The following is a 24,078-nucleotide window of genomic DNA, read 5'->3' as shown; positions in this document are numbered from 1 at the left end:
AATGCACGCATGGGTACTATCCTCACGGGCACTTTTTTGTTTCTTTACATTGCATTGTGAAATGTACTGACCTTGAACAAGCATTTACGCGTGGCGTGAACTGTAACAACTGTAAGGCCGACAGTGCATATATATGGAATTGTCATATCGCGATTCTACGACAAACTCAACAAAAAATAGATTCACAAAAGAGGCTCACTGGTGCTGGGTGAGCTGCTTGGTGTGGTCAAGGCTTATCACATTCATTCATTATTATGCCCCAGTTAAAAAAAGTATTGCACCATACGAAGACCAGTTCCAGTCGCTATTGCAAAATCCTGGTGAATTGATGATCGGGGGGATTTTAATGTGCTGCAGAACCCAAAAGTGGACTCCTTGGTTCAGTCAAAATATCAGGGAAAACCAAAATTCTTGAAAGTCAGTAGGAGCTTCAAGGAAATACTTGCATTAGTCAAACCCTGGAGGCCAGCTAAGCTAGGGGGCCAGACTTCATAACACAAGGCAGAGCGCAGTTATGTACAATACATGCGTTGGCGTTGCACGATTAGTGTTACTAAGTGCGTTCCTCATTTAGCTTGCTTTTCCAGTGTACTAAATGCGTTTCTTTTAAATGATTCTGGTTTCTTTCTCCAAGTAAGTATTTATGGTTCAAAGGCTACACCAACTGGCACTCAGATTGCAATACATATGTCACACTATGGAGGCTGCAAACAGGTAGTTCCTTTTTTTAACAGCTTTTTATATGGGCCATCAGGCAGGGAGATTAATGGATTAACGCATCCATTGCAGGGCCCGGGGTTCCGACTCTTGGTCATGGGTTCAATTCCGGCGAGGTACTCTTAGGATTTCATTGTGGCGGAGGTAGACAAATAAACATAATTCTATTAGGTAAAAGAGCATCTGTTATCCAGCACCAATATGCCTAGAGGTATGGGTGGCAGCAACCTGGGTGTCACTCCTTGCAAGTTGGGATGGCAGTGGCTGTCCTGAGGCACAATTTTTATTTGTTTTTATCTCCTGGCATCCACAAGTGGTTTGTATTATGTGATAACTCATGCATTTCGGGGGTCGGTGTTTAACCTCATGCTAACAGGTTCAATTCCCTACGGGTTCGCTTAGCCTTTCATCTGCAGGGGGTGGACAGCTAAGCAACATTCGTTTGGCAAACCAAGCATCGGTGTTTCCTTGCCAGGATGCCTCTTTAGGGGGGTGAAAGAACCCAAGACAAATACAAATCATGCTATAGGTCAAAATATAGAGGGGCTGCTGAAAATTGGTATTCGTCCACGGGATCACCGGGTGGTGTAAGTCAATTGGTAAAACGCGGAAACAATTGTATATGATACTGTATGCGTTCTCTATTTCGGAAATTAAATAATACAGGGTTCTAGTGCTACCTATTTTGTCCCCAATACCAAAACAACTGCTTGCCCAGCGGGGGTTTCAGTGATCTGGTGCGGAGTACGTCCAATTTTCCACCCCTAAGTGTGCTGCACGTAATCCAGGTGAGAAATTAATAGAGGTGGCACTCTATAGCAAAATGTTGAATTATGCTCTTGCTTAAAACATTATCACCCAGGAAGTTGTGGCGTTGCTATATGGAACCAGCCTTCTCCTGGGCATTAATTAACTGCATCTTTAAGCTCATCCCCACAAGTTTGGAGATTCATTGGTGGCTTATGGGGTAGTCTTTGTAGGTAATTGCCAATTCTAGCAATATTGGGGTAGCTTTATGTAATCGACAAACATTTTTATGCAGGTTTAACTGCATCTTTAAGCTCATCCCCGCTAGGGTGGAGATTTATTGGTGGCATATTCGGTAGTCTTTGTGGCAAATTGCCAATTCTAGCATACTGGGCTAGCTTTATGTAATCAACAAACGGTTTTGTGCAGGTTTTCTTTCTCCTTTGGCAGCAGTCCTCTGTGACAGTGGTTGGAAGTAGCAATTTTCTGAGGCCATAAACCACAGGTTATATAGGGAATTGTCAGCAATCCTTGGCAGGGACCCATACAATGCCTTTTACAATATATGTACAAATTAATTTGGCTTTTCTTAATTGGGAATCTGCTTAATTGCCAAAGAATTATTGGCAGATTTTCCTTTTCCTTTAATGGTCAGTAGTTCTTAAGGAGGACTCTGTGGTGCAACTCTCATGCAGTGGCCCTCAGTAAAGACACACATTATAATAGCGCGGGACAGGTGGTGTGCAGCACCCTTCATGGTATAAGCACATCTCATTAAAAGGTACAGTTTTATGGGACTAAACACAATTGCCTAATATTTACAGGCAAAGTTTCTCTTCCCGTGTAATTGTCAGCAGACTTCACGAGGGACAATAGAGGTTCAGTGACTGGATGTCCCCCAGGAGGGGGTAGGTTTGAAGTGTGCAGTGGGTTGGCGGGGAGGGGGACTGGCCTGCCAGTGGTCCTCGACTCTACTGCCCTAACCTGCCACTTATAGACTGAGCTAAATCATGGGGAGGCTTCCTGTGTTCAGGTATCTCGGTGGGCCGGTGCGCTATGCGGTGCCCTGGATTTCAAGTGAGGTAACTATTTGCTGTGCGCGTTGAGGCCTGCAGGCACAATGTACGCTACAGAGAGTTCAAGACTACGGACAACTTAATGCTATGCTCAACTGCAATGACAATTTTAATTTCGTAGTGCCTTTAACGTGTGAATGTTGCTAGAGTGTTATGCCATTGTTCAGGTAACTCAGAGGGCCGATGCATTATGCGGTGCCCTGGTTTTCAAATGACTGTTTGCTGCAGCGTGTTCTGGCCAGCCGGCACAAAGTGCGCAGCAGAGTGTTCAAGAGTATGGTCAACTTAATGCTATGTTTAAATGTAATGGCTATTTGATTACTTAGTGCCTTTGACATGTGAATGTCGCTAGTGTGGGAAGCCATGTATAATAATTTATAAATCCAAGTAGGATATTTGTACTATTTTAGTGGTTTATGGTGAATTATCTGATTTGATGTGAATAAAATCTACTCCATGGACAGACTTCACGAGCGGTGGGCGGTGTGCAACATTATCATCATACTGCAGGCCCTAGGCAACAAATGCGTTAGAAAACAGCTTCCCAGCACCAGGTGGTGGGCTATTTCAGGCTTATTCCACTGGCACTAGGGATTGCTAGTTAATATTTTGACAATCAGGTGGCGTTACAAAATGGCCAAGCATTAATATGCAATGTTCTGTAGCGTGCCTGCAGCCCTGCAAATTTATAGAGCAGTACAAAAAAACAATTTTCGGCAAAGTTCTATTTCCTTTTTTAACTCAAATACCTAGAAAGGGTTACAATTTACTGGTGACATAATCCACATGTGAGTGGGATTGCGAGAAATCCATTTACATTATAGCCACTTTATTCTATGGCCAAGGTGGGCAGAAAACAGAGTGAAAAGCTTGATAAAATGGGTCAGTCATGTTCAATTGTAAGGCCAAGCTCAGTACAACTAGAACTGAAATTCCAGAGTAATGCTGTGCTAACTTTACTTAACCCTTTCGCTGAGGCGGCTATTCCGCCACAGTGCTAAGGGGTGGGGGGCCGCGCGGCGCTCCGACGATGGTGACGGAACCGCTCCGTCAATGCCCTTGGGTGAGCTGTGCTTGTGACGGAACGGTTCCGTCACGGCCCCGCCCGCTCAATAGAACGCGCGCGCAGGTGCGAAATCAGCACCGCGCAGGCGCGGTGAGCGGGCCGTGACGGAACCGTTCTGTCACCAGCACAGCCCACCCGAGGGGGGTGACGGAACGGTTCCGTCACCAGTGGGGGAGGGGTTAATGCCTTTAAAAGGTTAATGCGGCTAAGCATAATGCTATAAATAATTGTTTATATCTAAATAGTAGCGTTTTCTCCTACGGGTCTGTGATTCCGAGAACATTTAGGGCCAGGGTCTCACTTTTGTGGGCACCAAAGCCCGAACAAGGGGGAATATAAGGTTTTCTGATAAGGCTTCTTTGAATATATAAAGCCCACACTAGCGGAAAATAGGTGGCATGTAGGGTTTCTGTCTCCCACATTTGCACTTTAGCTGTGGCAACATCTCCCCATTTATGGGCGTTGCACGGTCCCTCTACATTAAGGTAGGCATTCTTTGGGGGTAGAGCAAAGCAACAAGTTCATTAATTTGGACAGAGTACAAATGTCAGGATTTTATTTCGTACCTAGACATTAACGTTAGTGGGAAGGATCTAATGTCATTAGGAAGGCTTCTGTTGCCGGAGGCTGGGTGCACACCTGAGGTCAGAAGTAATTCTGCAAGCTGCCACAACAGGTACAAGTTGGCACAACTAGCGCTAGTAGGTGTAAGGGACCAGTTCTGCAGAGCTGGGGTGCATCTCTCTGGAAATGCACATGAGCTTGTTAACGGCATTATTATGGTGGCTATTAGGGAGCACTGTCAGCGCCGGGTAGCTTCTCACCCTGTGGCCGAGCACTGACAGTTAACAACAAAGGGGGATGCACAACAAGGGAAGTTCAGTGTCTGGATGGACACCATGAGGGGGTAGGATCCACATCTTCTGAGTTTAGGCTGTAAAGGAGGACCGACCTGCCGGTGGTTCTGGACTCTACTGCCCTAACCCGCAAAATATGGTGAGTAGAACCTTGGGGAGGATGCCTGTGTTCAGGCACCCCGGTTGGCCGGTGCATTATGAGGTGCCACGGATTTCAAGTAATGAAACTTTACACGTTGGGGCCTACTGGCACAATGTGCGCAGCTGAGTGGAGAGGTTGGCGGGATGAGATGGACAAGTTCCATTGTAAGGCCAAGCTCAAGTGCAGGTGTAATGTTGTGCCTAATTTTCTTACTGCCTTTGACATGTTGTTGTCGCTAAAGTGTACAGCCAAAACTGAAGTTCAAGTCATGCCGTTCCTAATGTACTTAATGCCTTGAGAGGTTGATGCGGCTAAAGTATGTTGCTATGAATAATTGTATATATCCAAACAGGATGGTTTTCTCCTATTGGTCTGTGAAGAATTACCTGGTTTGATGTGAAATAAATAAAAGGTTACACCCTAGACAACATGTTCTGACTCTGAGAGTTCTTGGGCATAGCGGGGTAGAAAAATGTCTGAAATGGAGAAGGGTTAATGTCACATTGTGAGCATACTATAAATTTTGAATATCTGCTAATCCAATGTGTGGACTTGCCACCTGCTAATGTTACGGTTGCGTTTATTAGAAAGTGCCTAAAAAAGTATTTTAAAAATGAGTGGCCAGTACCTTTTGTGATTATATAGGTACATGAACATTGTGGTTTGTGTGACTGGTGAAGGGTTGGCCAAACAGGGCAGAGCTCGTATATGTTATAAATTCACGAATAAGGTGAAAAACACATTTGTGTGTGTCAAAAGAATGTCTTGTGCAGGCTTCAAAATTTAAGACAATAACACCACGCATTTCAAGTTTGTTAAGGCCCCAGAGCACATCCTAGAAGACTCTTCTTTGCCTGACGTGACCTTAAGTTACACACAGAGCCAGTCGACCATCAGTTTAACACAACAGTCGCTCCGTTTTCAAGCTGCTCCAAATTACTTTGTTTAGCGCCCCTCATGCGGAAAGAAGCAACATAAGAAAGTATCGATTCTGAAATACGTTACCTTCAGTTCCAATTACATTATAAAGGGAAGAATACGTGGTGACTTACTGCAACATTGTTACAATCCAATATTTGGGAGTTGGAATTGGTGACTGCGAATTTCCCAACCGTGAAATCTCCTCCAACCGACCGGGCCTCCATTAGGAATCCTTGGAATGTGCTGCCAGTGGTTGCTTCCAGAGTCACTTAAGAGAGAACAGATATTTTGACAGCTTTTTGGTAAATTAAATATCAGTTGGTTTAATTTTAAATACATGCTTTGTTACGAGGCTTGTGGTTAAAATTCAAGTGCCTACAGGGATTGACAGTGGGAACGCTTGTAACATATACATTAATTCTGCACGTTCCAAAGAGACTTTTATTTTTCAGTGTCTTAAAACAATATACAAATGAGACTTCTAAACAATGCTGTGGTTTCGAAATAAAAAGTAACATAACAAACAAATGATCAAGTCACCCTAGAAACAGTATGCACCATGACCTTGTATTTGTAGGGTCACCAATTATGTGGCGATTGGGACCATCACGACTGTAGTTCCATACATTACATGTAAGGTATTGATAAATAGTTCTCTGCAGGACTTCTTGTCAAAGAATATACTTCTGCACACCACTTCTCCTGCATTCCATTTCATTGTGCCTGTATCCACAATACTGCCTAGGCCAACCCACACACAGCATGCCTCTGTAAGAACAACAGTACCAATACTCTCTCCCCAGCCGTCAATTTTTGGGTACCCCTGTACAAAATGTAAGCTTCTGCAAAAAGACCAATCAACCTTCAACCTTTTGTTATTAAGTCAACACTTGTATATCGTGACTCCAAAGTTGTGTAACTTTCACGGAGCTTCATACCACATACAGGACAACCTGCTGCACCGTGACCAGAGCACAACCTTAGCACCTATGACCCCGGGTTTGTTGCTGATTCAGAAGCATCCTGGTGCTGTCTGGCAATGTACTCTCAGACTCAGGCCACAAAGGTGCAGTAACGCACACACTGCAGAAGAGCTCAGACAATGAAAGCTACAGACCGATTCACCATCAACTTGATAATAGACTGGACTAGCTCTAGATGAAAGCTAGACAACTAAAGTACCATGAAAGGCCATAAGAAACACATGGCAGTAAACGGTATTATAATATAGCATGCCACATCATGATATGACATAATAACATACCACAGCATCACAACATAACATAACAGTGTTCAAGGTGTACATGTAATGTAATGTAATGTAAAGAAAACTTGTATAGCGCACAGCTGTCCCAGCGAAGGGGCTTCCCGGCACTAGCAGCAGTGTCAGTAGAGAGCGAGGGACTAGATCGTAGGGAACAGGAGAGTTTTGATGGCCCTGCGGAAGGGTAACATGCAGTCTAAGCAGTGGATCTGGACAGAGAGAGAATTCCACAGTTTCGCGGCAAGACGGTGAAAGGACTGGCCTCCTGCTCTAGGGCGTTTCACACGAGGGACCGTATCCAAGAATTGCTCAGCGGAGCGTAGCTGGCGTGAGGGTACATAGGGGACCAATAAATTGGACAAAATCTCAGGAGATGAGAGTTTTACTATTTTGAAGGACAGACAGAGTGCCTTGAATGCGATCCTCTTAGGAACGGGTAGCCAGTGGAGGTCTCGTAAAGCACTCGTCATAGAGCAGGTTCTTGGGAGCCTGAGCAGGACTCGGGCAGCTGCATTCTGGACTCGCTAAAGGCGATTCACTTCCGCCTTATTGGAGCCTAACATTAGGGAGTTAGCATAGTCCAATCTGGACAAAATAGTCGCCTGTACTATCACCCGACGTGTGGATGGGTCAAAGAAACCCAATATGGACCTTAGACCACGTAGGAGTCCAAAGCAGGTACCCACAATCTTTTTGATGTGCTCCTGGAACCCAAAAGTGGAGTCGAACCAAATCCCTAGGTTCTTCACCACCGACTTAGGGGTGGGGGCACTGCCCAAGGACACTGGCCACCACTGCGTGCTCCAGAGTCCCTTGTCTTTCCCCATCAACAGCACTTCTGACTTGTTGGCATTAAGTTGAAGGCATTTGGTGGTCATCCAGGATGCGACCGCCTCTAGTCTGTTCCGGAACTGTGTGGCGCCCCGAGAATGGTCATCAGAGAGTGCCACCACCGTTGCGTGTCGTCAGCATACGACACCATGGTCATGCAATGGTCCCGCGCCACTCCTGCCAAGGGTTGGAAAGAGAGGTTGAACAGGACAGGGCTTAATGCAGAGGCTGAGGGGACTCCCTGCTTGATATAATGGGCAGGAGAGAGGAAGGGGGGGCAGAGACCTGGAAGGCTCTGTCAGTCAGAAAGGAGCGGAACCAGTCCAGTGCCAGGCCAGTCGTCCCCGCCTCCTCTAAGCGACGCAGGAGGATCTGATGGGAGACCGTGTCAAATGCGGCGCTTAGATCGAGCAGTATCAGCGCCGCAGTTTGTCCCTCATCCAGTATGGTCCGCAGATGTTCACTCTCCACTAGAAGTGCGTCTCGGTACAATGACCGGGACGGAAACCATTCTGGGAGCGGTCTAAGATACCACTGTTGTTTAGGAAGGCCGAAAGTGCGTTATTTGTGTGGGCCTCTGCGATATTAGTGACCCAAGGCAGAAGAGAGATTGGTCGAAAATTTTCCGGCTTAGTAGGGTCCAGTGAAGGTTTCTTTAGCAAGATTGGTTCCATGAGGAAGGCACCACCGCCCTAGTGAAAGAGGAATTCATTATCTGGCACAGTGGCTTGAGAAGTATCGGTAAGCAGTCTCTGAATTGGGCCGGCCTCATAGGGTCCAGAGGGGAACCTGATTTGATCTTCGTGCTCAATGTCAGAAGCTCGTCTAGAGAGATAGGGGGTATTGCTACTAGGGTGGTAGTAGGAAGGGATGTGAGTGGAGCCACAATATCCACCGGACATGTGGGGAAGGGTTTATTAATGGCTTCTAGCTTCTGAACGAAGAAGGTGGCCAAATCCTCGCATTGCTGCCTGGACGTGATCGCCGAAGTGGGGGGAACTTCCTATTTTTGAATTGGCTGAGTATTTTAAAAATGCTTTTCGCCAGGATTTTGCTGGACTTGATCTCGTTAGTGAGGTAAGCCGCTCGTGTCAGGTGTATGGCCTTGTGATATCATTTAATCTCGTCCTGGTACAGCTTTTTAGCTCCAGGGTTGTATTCCTTTCTCCAAGTCCGTTCTAGCTTTTTGCACGTGCTACGCAGGGTGGCTAGAGAGTCTTTGTACCAGGGATTGGAGCTCGAATAACAACATATGGACCACTTAGCAGGGATAAGGGTATCTAGGGCCTGTATTATCCAATCACAGAGTGCTTTATACAATTGCTCTGGGTCAGTGTCTAAAACAGGAGGACAGGATGCCAGGCAGGTGAGTAGGTCCTTTAGTTTGAGTTTATGCCAGCATCGTCTGAAAGAGGCTTTAAGATCAGCTCTGCGTGCTGGCTCAGAAAGCGGGAGGGAGATGGAGACTAGGAGGTGATGGGACCAACATATAGGGCTAGGGGTTTTGACCGTGAGAGTAGAGATGTTAGAAAAAACTGGGTCAAGTAGGTGCCCTGCAGTGTGGGTAGGGCCCACCACCAGCTGACTTAGTTGACAGGCGGCGAAGTCAGCGAGCAATCTCCTGATTTCAGGGTCGGAGGGATGATCAAAGTGCAAGTTAAGGTCACCAATAAGAGTAAAATTAGCAGCTGTCAATGCTAGGGAACTCATGACCTCAATAATAGCTGACTTGAATTCCGAAGTCGGTTCTGGGGGGCGGTAGACTAGCAGACCTGTGATGGAGGAATGTGCACTAAAGGAGATTATGAAGCGGGCGTATTCGCACCCGGCTACATCCTTCTTAATAAAAGTGCAGTGGAAGTGGGACTTAAATATAACAGCTATGCCCTTGCCTCTAGTTTCCCTGTTAAGAGTCCGAATACTGAACCCCGGGGGGAGAGCCAGGTCTGGTTCAGCCACTGTGGCGTCAGTTAGCCAAGATTCCATTATGAAGATTCATCCTCAATAAGGTCATGGATCTCCATATAGTGTCTCACCAGAGAACGGACATTGAGGTGTAAAATTTTCATGGTGACTCTAGGTGGGACAGGGGGCGGTGAGGGGCAGGAGTTATAGCCACACTTACAACAACAAAAAGGCCCTTTCCCTGCAGCCCCTAAGCGTAGACTGCAAGGCCTCATCTGTTGGCCGATGGTTATCAAAAGCTTCCTGTGTATAGAACGGCACCCCTGGGTGGAGACCGCCAGCATGTCTGGCGTCTGACGACGTCCAGGCGCGGGAGCTCGCAGATGGGCTTGCCTTTGGCGCGCCGCCGGTGCGCCCGCTGCACTCCAACGCCATGGGCAGCTTAAGTAGTGTGTCCTGGAGCAGGGAGAGGTAGAGACTAGACCGCCTCCCTGTCAAAATGGTGGCCGTGAGATGGCGACGGGAAGTGGGTGAGCAAACCACGCCGGCCGGGTCAGGGCAGTACTCCCTCTACAGCAATCAGCCCTAAAGGCTGTGGTGGACCGGGGAGGTGCAGAGACTACGTAGTCACCGCAGGTTAGTACACTCAAATACATCGTGCGGCGTTTCCTCAGAACCATCAGTTTGGACAGATCTCCTCTATGGTGTGGTGATGTGGCTGCTTTTATCAGCATCGCATTCCTTTAAAATCCATGATGTTTCTTGGTTTTTTCATGTTTTGTTTTAAAGTGCTGATCTAGAGGAACAATTTTTCTTTGCAAATAGTCCCACTTTTGTGCCGAGATATTCCTTGTCTGATCTTTTGCACAGTGCGACCTACATTTACAAGAATGCATGGACACAAGGTAGCCTAAATTACATGTGTTACAGCTGATTATTGTGCAAAGAGTACGTTTGACATTGCTGTACATACATATTTCAGTGCTGGAGTTATGTGCACATTCAGAGCAGTTTCCGCATTTAGAGCAGTTTCCACATTTGTAGTGTCTGACTAAAGGCTGCTGACCGGATGATTCAATAAGTGTGCTTAGTTTGGGTTTTCATGTGTGCACATACCACATAGTATTTAATGTTTTCCTTTTCATAAGCAAAAAACAGTTGAAAACGTACATCTGTCATAGACAGGATATGCCAGTTTTTAGTATGGTTTTCTTGATCTGAATAAAAAGTGGAACGTGACAATTGTAAGCTCGTTTTCATTTCTCCGTCTGGTGGTAAGTAAATCTTCCAAGAAGTAAAATCAATCCGGTTTGTGCACACTCATCATGGTTTGTGAGCGCTCATCAGCAGTCATCTGAAATAGCCCCTTTCTTTCAGGAGCTGGCATAGAAGGTTAGATTCATTAAATACATTTTACTTTAATTTACAATTTCCTCTTGATCTAGATATTTCCTAAAAGTAAGTGTTAGACATGTCAGCCTTAGGGTGGTCTTCCCCAAACCTTTTGCCTGCTTGCCTCCAATTTTTCTGATTTTGTTTTGTTGGTTTTAGTACTCTTGGCACTCTACCACTGCTAAACAGCACTAAAGTGCATGTGCTATTGCCCCAAACATGGTTTGATCTGTAGTGTAGTTCCTATATTCCCAATAGGCTCTACGCATTGGAATAATATAAACAGCAGTGTAGACGTAGGACTGAGGTCGACTAGGTCTCTACTGACGATATTAGACTTAATTAGTTTTGCCAGTTAGCTCAGATGTCACTAGAAACTTTCTCGAGTAAACAAGGAGGAGTTTAACTTCCCTGGATAGACAAGAAGTGAGTAGCTTCTGACAACCATAAAACATGACAACTTTGCTCCCTCAGAATAAGAGTGTATCACTAGAGTTGTGTGAAAACAATAGACAGCTATTTTACTCAGTTAATCGTGCATACTTAGTTTCACCAGAGTGCAGAGAAATAGAGAGACGGGCATTTTCAATAAAAGGTGTTATTTATTGAGCAGTCTTCTTTCTCATGCAACAGAAATGAATTGCCACAATTGCAATACTTAACATGAAGTAAAATGCGTACAGTAAAAGTAGTATTATGAAATAATACTGTAAAAGCATTGATAGGGTTTCTTAGCCATATGATACTTTAAAATTGATAAAATATATACATACATAAATATATTGACTAACGTACTCAACTGGTGCTTCTAATCTACGCCTACCCCGGTGTACCTGACCTAAGCCTAATACGTGGGAAGGAGTAAGTAAGTAGCAGTTTAATCTGAATCAAGAATTCTCTTAAGGGTTTAGTCAGCTCCGTACCTTGGTAATAGAATGTAGGAGGTCTGGTATCTCTCTTTCAGGACTCGATATCCCAGCAACCTGCAAGGGCGGCTGGAAACACCGGAGCTGGATTTCTCGGCTGGATAAAAAGACAACCTCTTTCTCAGTGCGTCAAAAGGGAGGGGCGGCGTCTGTGGGCTTTCGCATCAGCTGGGCTCTTGGGCAAGTAGATAGCCGCTCTGCTCCAAACCACTGTGTGTTTTCTTAAGGCTACATTGCTATGTTTATACCTGAAAGGTGCCGGGTTTGACGTAAAGTTGGACATAAGACGTCAATAAAAGATGTCACTAAGAACTGGCCGTTCTTTCAGTGCTCACAGGAGTTCTAGGACAAATCAAAACAAAAGCATGGGGAATTCCCAGGTTGCTGGAGGTTTGGTTTGTTTAAAGAACGCGTTGTACTTTCTAGGAGTCTAGGGGAGTAGCCTTGCCGTATTTGGACTGCATGGGCTATTACTAAATATGGATATGATTCTTATGCCTTTATAAGGATATTATTTATTATAGCCATATAAGGGCATAAATCGGGAATATCGAATTAGGGTCCTAGATAGAAACACAACAGATCGACTTATCCACAACTGGCATATTTAATTTACCTATAAGTCCCTAGTAAAGTGCAATACATGTTCTTAGGTCCTGTAAGTTAAATGCTCCTAGTGGGCCTGTAGATTGATTGTGCCGCCCACTTAAGTAGTCCTTTAAAACATGGCTCAGGCCTACCACTGAAGAGCCTGTGTGTGCAGTGTACACTGCCATGTCGACTTGGCATTTAAAACCCCTTACCAATCCTTACGCTCCCCTTCTATTCCATATACATCACCCCTCAGGTAGGTCCTAGGTAGCCCACTAGCAGGGTGCTATGTAATTGAAAGGTAGGACATGTACGCTTACGTTTTACATGTCCTACACTTGTGAGGCATACTCCTCCCATAGGTTAACACTGGGGATTCCTTGTTACATCTAATAAGTGTAATCGCCAATTTGAAGCAGGTAGAGCTGTCATGTTTTCTTTTGTTGAGTGTTTTATATAGCTCAAACTAGACCCAAGACATCAGGTATCAGAGCACTTTACATGAGCACCAGTTTTGTTACAGATGGACACACTCATTTTTGTTAGGCACAGGGAGATTAAGTCATTTGCTCAGAATCACAGGATGTTTAGCATCATTGCTGAGAATCCCCAGGTTCGAGGCCGACCGCTTTAGCCATAAGGCAACATCCTCTCCCCAAGGGTTTTTACCTGTGGAATTGTAATGAAAATTCCTCTATAATAGTAAAGCCGAATTTATCATTACAATTTGAAAAAATCCACTTTTAGAAAGCTGGCATTTTTCTGCACTTAGCCCTGTGTGCCTACAACCTGTCTCCAAAACACGTCTGCGGTGGTTGGCAGCTGGGCTTTGTGCATTCCCTTTAGACAATCAAACACAAAGGGAATGTAAGTGTGTGCACTTCAAAGCCCGTCTTTGAAGTCTGCCCCACTTCAAAGACACCACTTGGACTTCTGACCCCACCACTTCAGTATACGCCTGGACCTGTGGATACTCTGCCAGGAAGAAGGAATTCAGTGCTACTGAAGGACTGCCACTCTGCTAGATTGCTGCTCTGGAAGAACTGATTTTTTGGTTTGCTGCATGGGTGAGCGGACTGGACCCACATCACTTGATGGGTAATGTTTGACGCGGATCTCCAAATGGCCTCTCAGACCAATAAAACCATCAGTGTCTGCTTTGGATTGCTTAAAGCGCTCAGACAGATTTTGCCCCTTCTGCCTGATGAGTCTAGACCGCTAGTGGTTAGTGTGATCCTGGCCAGACTGGACTACTGTAACTCCCTATATCTAGGGGCCCCCTTATACATCTTACAGGGGCTCCAGAGAGTCCAGTCCATAGCGGCCAAGCTGGCACTTAAAAGACCTCGTAGCTCTTCCACTACGCTGGCGCTCAGAGATCTACACTGGTTGCCAATCGGGAGTAGAGTCGCTTTTAAGTCCCTATTGTCGTGTATTCCTATAGGTTCTGAATCAATCCCCCTATTCCTGACCCTGTTCTGGTTAAACTAACTATCAAGTTAACTAACAGTCAGCCCATGAGGCAAGAAAAGCCCCCATGATGCAGATACCGTTATCTGACGCAGTCACACTACGGCACAGGAACGTGTTATCTGATTAGGTCATAACGCTTGAGATCTAATTAGACAAGCGACATTCCACCAGCCCCTGATAAGGCATACGACGTTCTCATAACAAATCAAACCTATGACAACCTGGAAAATCCGTGCGGCCATTGTTTTGATTTCACAGAGAACTTTAGTAAAGAATGTGCTAACGAGCAAGTCGTATGACATCTTTATTGACGTATCTATGTCCATCCTTACGTCAATCTCGGCACCTTTAAGGTATAAATATTGCCGATCTTGCCCTATGCAAACACACGCGTGGTGACGAGACGGAGCAGCCATACTTGCCGAAGCCCAGAAGCAGAGCAGACCCCGCTGGCGCAGCCCCGCCTTCCTGACGCGCTGAGAGGCGCGCTGCTATCTCCTGCCGAGAGACCCAGCACCGGCGCTTTCGGGCAGCCCTCGCAGGCGGCCTGGAATATCGAGAGCAGAGAAAGAGATACCATTCCTCATTCATCCTAAATTCCAGGTACAGAACTGAATAACCCCTCACAGAGAATTCTTTAGTTATTCACTTGGCAAAAACAAACTTAACTTAAACTGTAACTTTCTATTCCCGCCCACGCATTAGACTTAGGTCAGGTACACGGGGTAGGCGTATTTAGAAACACCAGTTGAGTACGTTTAGTCAAATGTATATGTGTATGTAAATATATTTTAATCATTTTAAACATCATATGGCTCAGAAACCATATCAATGTTTTTACAGTATTATTTTATACTATTGCTTTTAATGTATGCACTTTACTTAACTATAAGTATTGCAATAATATCGATCCATTTCTCTTGTACGAGAAAAGAGACTGATCAATAAATAACACCTTTTTATTGAACACGCCCGTCTCTTCCTTTTCTCTACAATCTGATGAGACTAAGAATGCACGTACTGACTGAGTAAAATAATTGCCTTGTGCTCACACGACTCTGGAGATTGACTCTTGATTAGGGGAGAGCAAAGTTGTCATGTTCTATGGTTGTCAGAAACTAAATCCCTTCTTGTCTAATCAGGGAAGTTAATTCCTCCTTGAAGTCTTCGAGAAAGTTTCTAGCGAACTCTGAGCTACGCTGGCAAACCCAAAACTTAAGTCTAGTATCGACAGTAGTAGACCTAGTTAACGTCTGGCCTAGGCCTTTACTGCTGTAGGTATTATTCCAATGCGCAGAGCCTATTGGGAAGATAGGAGCTACACTACATGGCGCCCAACGCGTTTGGAAAGGGCGATAAAACTAACATAAGACATTTAGAGTAACTCAGTCGTGCTATCTCACTCAGACCCCTTTTCCCAAATACTCCAAAGACGTCTGGAGTGGGTGTAAGGTAATATCCTCCAAAACCTCGCAGGAGGGAACTCCTATGTATGGTTCTTGGTATAGTCAACGTTGAAGGATACACTGTTCCAAAATATTGTGCATCTAATCTCTGTTTCCATAAGAAACCTGATCTGCAAACAAAAAGAATAACCTTTCTAACAGTAAAATGTCAGAAAGTGATGAAGAAAGAGAGGCAGTTAGATTAGCAACTGAACTCGCAGCAGCTGATGCTACCATGCAGGCTGCTGACGGGGATATAATACTCATCCCGGTCATCAAAAGGAGATCTATAACCCTAAAGCTTATAGAAAATGGACTGACACCTAGAGGTGGCACAGTCATATTCGTAATTGAGGCACACGAATATCGGCAGACAGAGGTATACTATTCATGGATACATTTTCCAGCAGCAAATGCTGTAACAAAGTACTTCCACTATTACAAAATAGAGGAACCTCCTAATGAGTACACTCCTTTCGAGGAGGTGTAAGTACCACTCAAATTCCAAGAGCATTTGCTCTTATTTGATGGCGCCCTAAAACACAATAATCACATCACCAGGCTTGGTCCTTTAGGTAGACCAGGAGCAACGTGGCCGGTCTTAGCCGGATACACACCACACCCAGACATCGAAGGGATGTCTACAGGAGAGCTGTTAATACAGCTAAAACAATTACTAAAAATTCACAGACAATTAGTTCAGTATGTAATGCAGACTTCAACAATTCAGCCAGCGATTAAACTTCCACAGCTGACCCCTCACCAGGGGAACACAAATAAAATCACACCACAGAACATCCAATCCTGCTTAGGTAAAGTTCCGGCTAAACGGGAACAAATACCATTCTGGTTGGCACAAAAAATTACCCAAATAGAGGCGGTGTTTCCTGACACCACCCCGCTAGAAAAACACAGGATTCTGACTATATGTCTCCCAATGGGAATCGCACCACACATAGAGGACTGTGACACTTGGGGTACAGTCTTTGCTTCCATCTACACAAAAACGCACGGTGTTCCATCCATTTCGGTAATACCAGATGTGCTAAAACAAATTCAAGATGAATACGGTCCAGAACCAGCTTTAACTCTTGGTATGAAATTACTGAAAGACTTCAAGCAGGTCTCGGCTATATTATTAGCCAATATAAAAGGTGAAGCAGCAAACGTGGCGATCCGCCAGAGGTTAAAAGAGACAGATATAGCAGACCAACCAGCTGAAATTGCCAGAATCATAGAAAAATCCTATGAAGAACTAGGTAGAGATAGTTTAGGTGGAATACCAGTAAAACCGCAACTGACTGAAAGTCCAGAAAAAATATTTTTTAATAACAATTCACCCAAAAAGAACTGGGATGGAAACAAACAATCCAATCCAAAAGAAAAGAAATTCCAGTCCAGAGGAAGGTCTCCTAGGCGAAGAGAAAAATCTCCAAACCGAAGACAGAGGTCACCGCAGAGTGACCCCTCTGGGAATAGATATAACCTTAGAAATAGGGATAATATTAAAAAACCTGATAGATATCAAGACATTGATACACGTCCCTCTCAATCTTTTCAGAATTCCTCGCAGAAATCGGAAAGAAGAGGACGATCAGAACAAAGAGAAGAGCACGCCAAGTCCAAAGACAAGGAACCTGCTCAGCTAAAAAAGAAATTACAATTTCCAAAAAAGAAGGTAGCCAGTATCAAGGTAGTTAACAATGCCGAGAATACTGAGGACACAACTGAAAAACGGAGAGTGGGCTCAGACAATGCTAGACAGCGCAGCAGAGGTGAGCATAGCTCGCAAAGTCCTTATGAATCATCTGGAGACAGTGGACACGAATGAATATCTTCAAGTGGAAACTGCAGACACCAGAGTTAGCAAACCCCACAAGATATACGAGATAACATTACGTATAGAGGGAGATAAGACTAGGAAAATAAGGGGACTATTTTGGGATAATCTCTCCAAGGGCTATGATATCCTTCTAGCTGAAAAAGACTGGCCACCAGAGTTTGTCAGGGAGTGCCCTCATGGCGAAGAAGTAATTATGCCTGCCTTCTCGAATCAAATCCCGATTCATAAAAAATACACACTTGCTAGAAAGTGGGCAGTGGCCTTAGCACCTGCTTTATATAAAAATCATGTAGGATGGGATGAGGATTCTCCTCCTCACAAAATCCAGTTAAAATCACAACCTACTGCACAAAGGCAGTACCCAATTAAGCAAGAAGCTAAAAAACAGGTAAATGAAATACTAGATCAGCTAGAATACCAGGGGGTGATTGAAACTTGCACCTCACAAATGAACAATCCTTTGTTTCCGGTCTCCAAACCAGACAATTCATATCGTCTAGTTTTGGATTACCGACACCTTAACACATGTTGCAAAACCTTTGCAGTACAAAACTCACACAGTGCTGCACTAATGAATAACATAGTGCGCAAAAAATACAAAACAACCTTGGACATCTCCAATGGATTCTTTTGTCAAAACATAGCACCAGAGAGCAGATATTTAACTGCATTCTCAGTAAATGGCACTCAAAAACAATTCTGTCGGTTAGCCCAGGGGTACAAGAACAGCCCGGGGGTATTCTCAGCGAGAGTAACAGAATTACTACAACTATATGATGATGAAGCATTATCTTATGTCGATGACATTTACTTAACAGATGATGACTTGGATACTCACTTGAAAAGAGTGAACACCATAATACTTGGGTTCGCAGCAGAGGGTTACAAATTCAACTTTAAAAAATCCAGAATTGCCCATCTAACAGTCCTATTCTTAGGATATGAGTTATCAAGTGAAGGCAAAAGCCTGGCAGACAACTTCCTAGAGAAATGTGCCGTAATCCAAGCTCCTAAAACACTAAAAAACCTACAGTCAATTCTAGGCTTTCTAAATTTCGGAAGAACTTACATTGCAAATTACGCAGAAAGGGTCAAACCCCTTTATGATCTAATTAAACCAGACTTTAAAAGATCCAGTTGGACTCAAACACACACAGAAATTTTGAGATCCTTACAAACAGATATGCTAATTAAAACAAAATTAGAAACACGTGATAACACACGCAATCTTGTGATTCGAGTCATCCCAGGGAGATGCGGATTCACATACCTGACCTCTAATGAGGGAGAAAAGGTACCAATTGCATTCAAATCACACTTGTACACAGAGGCTGAACAGAAATTCAGTAATACAGAAAAAATCATTCGTGCAGTTCAAACCGCAATAGCTGGAGAAAAAGACATAGCTGACGGTAGACATATCACAGTCAGAACAGCAGAATCAGCCTTAGCACTAACAACACCGTGTAATTTACCAACAACAACATTGAATCCGGAATGGATACAATGGGTGAATTCAATCACAACGGACAAAGTATACTACTACTTTGATCCAGAACTAGAAGAATTAAAAAATCTAAATTATGAAAAGACGTATCCTCTGCCAATCGACATTCTGCCTCTACGACATTACGCCTGTGTAATCTATACAGACGGACATGCTCAACCCTCCGTTTGGGGAGAACAAGCATACAACCCCACATGTGAGATTACAAAAGAAGTGTGGCGCGGAGGTAAACTAAGACCTCTATTAACAAAATCACACTCAGTAGAAACTAATTCAGAACAACAAACTGAAATAATAGCTTTGAAAATGGCGCTAGATAATGCGGATCGCGAATTCCCGACACTTATAGTGTCAGATTCGTATTACTGCGTCAAATCATACAACAAGGATTTGCAGACATGGATTCAAAACGGTTACAAAGATGACACAGATGCACCAATAAAGCAGAAACTGCTCTGGGAACAAATAGCTCTTTTACAAAAAGAACTACCAAAGACTCACGTGACACACTCACTGAGTCACCAGCGTGATGGCGTTCACGTTGCAGGGAATTCATTGGCTGAAACAGCCGCAGCGGCAGCCACTAAATCGGCTCCCGTAGTTCCAAAAAAGCGTACATTAAAATACATTGACGGTGAAACATTGCTGGCGGTGAAAACGTCATCAAAAGGCGACTGCTCAGCGTTACCGATCAACTATCCACTCAATTAGACATACATAATCGATGCAAACTCCGTCCCTTTTGCTCGAATCCCTGGAGTGGGGGATAGAGTGATTCCAAACATGGACAGGAGAAGCTTGTTAATCGCAGACGCACATATGGGCGAGGGTCTCAGACACCTCAAACTAAAAGATTCTCTGGAAGATTTACAATCACGGTACTGGTGGCCAGGCATGAGCCTACATCATACCATGTTTGTAAAAAACTGCCCAAACTGCAACAGAAATCGCAGTGGGGAGAGAAAAAATATAATACGGTGGAATCTGACTGCAGATAACATCACCAGTAAAAAGAATGGCTTGCGATTAACATATACAGGCTAATTTCCACTTATAATGTAGATCCTCAGCACTCGGCTGACGTCCGGACTGTTATACAAAGATTTGCGAGTCTAAATGGCATATACGCTAAGAGCATGTTACGTTTGACCATTGTTTTCCCTCAGGCACACCAGCCTGGGGGGAAACATGGCCAAATGAGCACAGTCCAGCGGGAATCTTCTCACTTCCTTCCTGAGGGTACGGGATGGTGTAAAGAAAAAACCAAGGCAGAAAGCAATCTATAATGGAAAGGATATTAGGTTCGGGAGCTGGGTGGGTCAAACATCTAATAAGTGTCCAACGTAGTCTAAATAACTTGCCAAGAAATTCTCTGAAGGGATTCAGTCCGTACAAATTATTATTTGGAACTAGAATGATTATCTCTGACCTCGACAGTCAGACTTCAGTGGTTAAAGAAAAAAGCTTTGATGTCAAAGACCGTTTGGCTATTTTGCAGGACTTAAACAAAACAAGAAAAGACCTAAGCAACATACAGTTGAAACAACAGCCAACAACCACTGAAGAATCACCACCTGTCCCAGCAAGACCTGTCTGGATTCCAAAAGTCGGGGATCTAGTCAGGGAGAAGATCGCGGTAAAGAAGGAATTTGGGCCTTCTTACAGAAAAGCAGTTCCTGTCTTGTCTGTCAACGGGACAAGATCAGTTGTACTACCGCCACTTGCTGGAAAAAAGGAGAACCGAGTTGTATCCATCGACCTGGTAAAACCACAACATGTGGCCGATAACAAACAGTAGGCCAAGTGGACTCCCAATAAGTAGCAGAACACCAAGGTTTGCTACCAGTACAGAGGTCCTAACAAAGAGGCTCATCACATTCGAAACGCCTACAGAAGAACAACAAGGACTATGCAACAATGCAATAGAACTAAGACCTCTGAAAACCCAAATAAAAACATTTAGCAGAAACACACCAATCTACAATGAAGTACCGAGTGACAGAGCAAGAAACAAAAATCCTGAAGCAATTGGAACAATTGACAGAACTGCATCCGGCTACTTCATAAACTTCGATGATTCCTCTGAAAGCCTCAGTGAATCAAAGACACAGCCATCATCAAAATCCTTTAAAGACAAAGCTAAGGAACTTTTGAACCAACTGAAAGAAACATATCTGACTTCTCCATGGATTGAATTTTGGGTGGGTTTTGGTGCATTTATCCTCATACTTTGGCTCATCATGGTATTTACTTTGGGACGCTTCATTGAGGGAAAATATGCTAAAATGGACACAGCAAGTCAGAACATCAACCTGGTCCTCAAACCACACACATCTTCACACGTCGAGAAAAGAGAACTTTCTTCAGCCAACTTCACAGCCAATCCTATACCTGGTGGGGTAGCCTGGGACAACACTGACTATGAAATTTATGGTCCGGTCGAGATCCTGAAATATCCACACCAAATCAAGATCTCCTTGAGTGACTTTGCAAAACCAAACTCATTTGCTGATGATTGGGACTTCAAAAGCATTAATAACATGATGTCTGACTTAGTAATGTCTGCTAAATTTACAAAACATGATTATTTGCAAGGTTCTACAAATTATGATAGTATGTATTGCTATAACCACTATGGTAACCATTTTTTGCATAAATCTGCACAACCTAGAAATGTTTTAAATTATAATCAATGGGAACATTGTGCTACACCTCCAAAAGGGAGCTCAAGAACCGTTTATGACAAATATTCATATTTTTCAGGTTTTAACATAAGTAATGCTGAAACATTTTATTTTAAATTGTCAAACAAGACAGGGATGAAAACCATGATAACCAACACAAAGTTGATATATTCAGATTCATTCTTCGAAAAAATGAATACCTTTGGATTTGATTATTGGGACAAAAATGTTGATTTGAAAAGTGTTTGGGGTACAAAAGAATGGCAAGTACAGGGTTTAGAAGCCTTGTTTAGAGCCTGCATGATCCCAGAACAAATGATATTTTTAAATGACACTGTTCAACAAACCACCTGTCTTGGCTTAGCCAAAATCAAAGATTTAAATAAACCGTCTATTCCAAAGCCAACAATGTTTAGCAATAGCTCTGATACAGATGAAGAGATAGACGTAAACCATATATTAAACCAAAACAGAACACATCCTGATTGGAAACAATGGTTGATCTGGCCCACAGATACAAATAACTGTCAAGACAGATTCCTGAATAAAACACAGGGGTTCAAAATGACCAGGCCAGACCCTAGATATCCCCAAAGACATCACCCAGGGATAATAACAACCTACAGTGTGGGCAAATTATGCCTTCAATGGCTACAAACTTCCACACTGCCTGAAATTAAGCAACACCTAACTTTACTTACTGATGGTGCTGACTTGCGTGATTTCATAATGGGACCACGCAAACAGCGTCAAAAGCGTTTCATAGCAGCCTCTGTATATGCAGCATACAATGAGGCCTGGAAGGTTACTCAAATTGAAACAGCAGAAAGAATACGGGAAATTGACCGTATCAATTTGGAAAAATCACTTTCTGTAGTGGACAATGGGTTAATGACTCTGTCCTCCAGAATTTTTTCATTGGACAGCATTGTGTCTTCAGCAATCGATATATTATCGCAAGACTTACTGTTATTACAACATGGACAGTCACAATTGCGTTCTATTGTACAGCTTGGCTGGACGTTACAAAATCTGCGTTCAGGCTATGTGCCTTGGCGTTTAATCAACACAACGTCACTATTCCAAATCTTTAACCTTACTGATAGACAAATCGGTATGGCACAAAAGGGTGCTGATTATACAATCTTGAGCATTGAAAAACTAGAAAGATTACCAATGACAATGTCAGAACGACCTGTCAGTGAATGGATAATCCACGGAATCATGAATATTCCGATCTCAACCTTCAGGTTTCAATACTGCCAAAAATATATACAGGCTGGCATGTACGAGAAATTGGGAAAGGGGTACCTTAAAACAACTTGGAACCTGCCCTATTCACATGCATGTGTCAGTAATAAAGGACAGAAAGTGTTTCTTAGTGGCAACAATTGTGCTATGTCACTAAGCGGCACGCTTCTGTGTAACGGAATTAGTTTGCATGGAGCCTGTGAAGGGAATTCATACAACCTTTCATGTCACCAGCAAGGCGCACCTGCAACAGAAATAGAACCATTCTTTCAAAGACTCTATAATGGGAGTGGTGTACAGTCATAATATCGAGTCAATTATTTCGACTGGACAGAATATCGAGTAAAAAATATAGAATGGACATAATATCGACTAGACATAATATAGACAACAAAAATATCGACTAGAGAAAATTAATATCGAATAGAATGGACATAATATCGAATCAAAAATATAGAATGGACATAATATCGACTAGACATAATATAGACAACAAAAATATCGAATTTAAGGTAAGTTAATAATAATTTTTATTTTTTGTGTAATATAAGTCTGTAGCGGGTTGTGGGTTTATAGGGGAATAGGGTGGGAAGTAATTTAATTCTAATTAATTAAATATGTTAATTTATTTATTGATATATATTTAGATTTAATTGTTAAATAATTATTAATTGGTAATTAATTAAAATATAATTGGTAATTAATTATAATTGATTAATTGATAAATATTTTAATTTTAGTAATTTATTTTCTGTAGCGGGTTGTGGGTTTATAGGGGAATAGGGTGGGAAGTAATTTAATTATAATTAATTAAATATGTTAATTTATTTATTGATAATAATTTAGAATTAATTGTTAATTAATTATTAATTGGTAATTAATTAAAATATAATTGGTAATTAATTATAATTGATTAATTGATAAATATTTTAATTTTAGTAATTTATTTTCTGTAGCGGGTTGTGGGTTTATATGGGAATAGGGTGGGAAGTAATTTAATTATAATTAATTAAATATGTTAATTTATTTATTGATATTTTTTAAAAATTAATTGTTAATTAATTATTAATTGGTAATTAATTAAAATATAATTGGTAATTAATTATAATTGATTAATTGATAAATATTTTAATTTTAGGGTTCAGGGTCAGTTTTCAGTTTTTGGGTAAAGGGGTATTTTTAGGGTTCAGGGTCAGTTTTCAGTTTTTGGGTAAAGGGGTATTTTTAGGGTTCAGGGTCAGTTTTCAGTTGTTGGGGAAAAGGGGTATTTTTAGGGTTCAGGGTCAGTTTTCAGTTTGTAGGTAAAGGGGTATTTTTAGGGTTCAGGGTCAGTTTTCAGTTTTTGGGTAAAGGGGTATTTTTAGGGTTCAGGGTCAGTTTTCAGTTTTTGGGTAAAGGGGTATTTTTAGGGTTCAGGGTCAGTTTTCAGTTTTTGGGTAA

The 24,078-nt window shown here is 42.9% G+C and overlaps 1 protein-coding gene across 1 annotated transcript in view; it reads right to left on the bottom strand.

Moving 5' to 3' along the window:
* LOC144755902 (putative ferric-chelate reductase 1) overlaps positions 1-24,078 on the bottom strand; it is a 328,302-nt gene that overhangs the window by 205,143 nt on the left and 99,081 nt on the right. Inside the window, exon 3 of the mRNA XM_078645292.1 lies at positions 5,658-5,794. Coding sequence (XP_078501418.1) covers positions 5,658-5,794 — 137 coding nt within the window. The remainder of the gene's footprint in view (positions 1-5,657; positions 5,795-24,078) is intronic.

The sequence above is a fragment of the Lissotriton helveticus genome, chromosome 1_1 (genome assembly GCF_964261635.1).
Source record: "Lissotriton helveticus chromosome 1_1, aLisHel1.1, whole genome shotgun sequence".
NCBI classification, from domain to species: Eukaryota; Metazoa; Chordata; class Amphibia; order Caudata; family Salamandridae; genus Lissotriton; species Lissotriton helveticus.
This window is presented reverse-complemented; position numbering and strand designations above follow the sequence as displayed.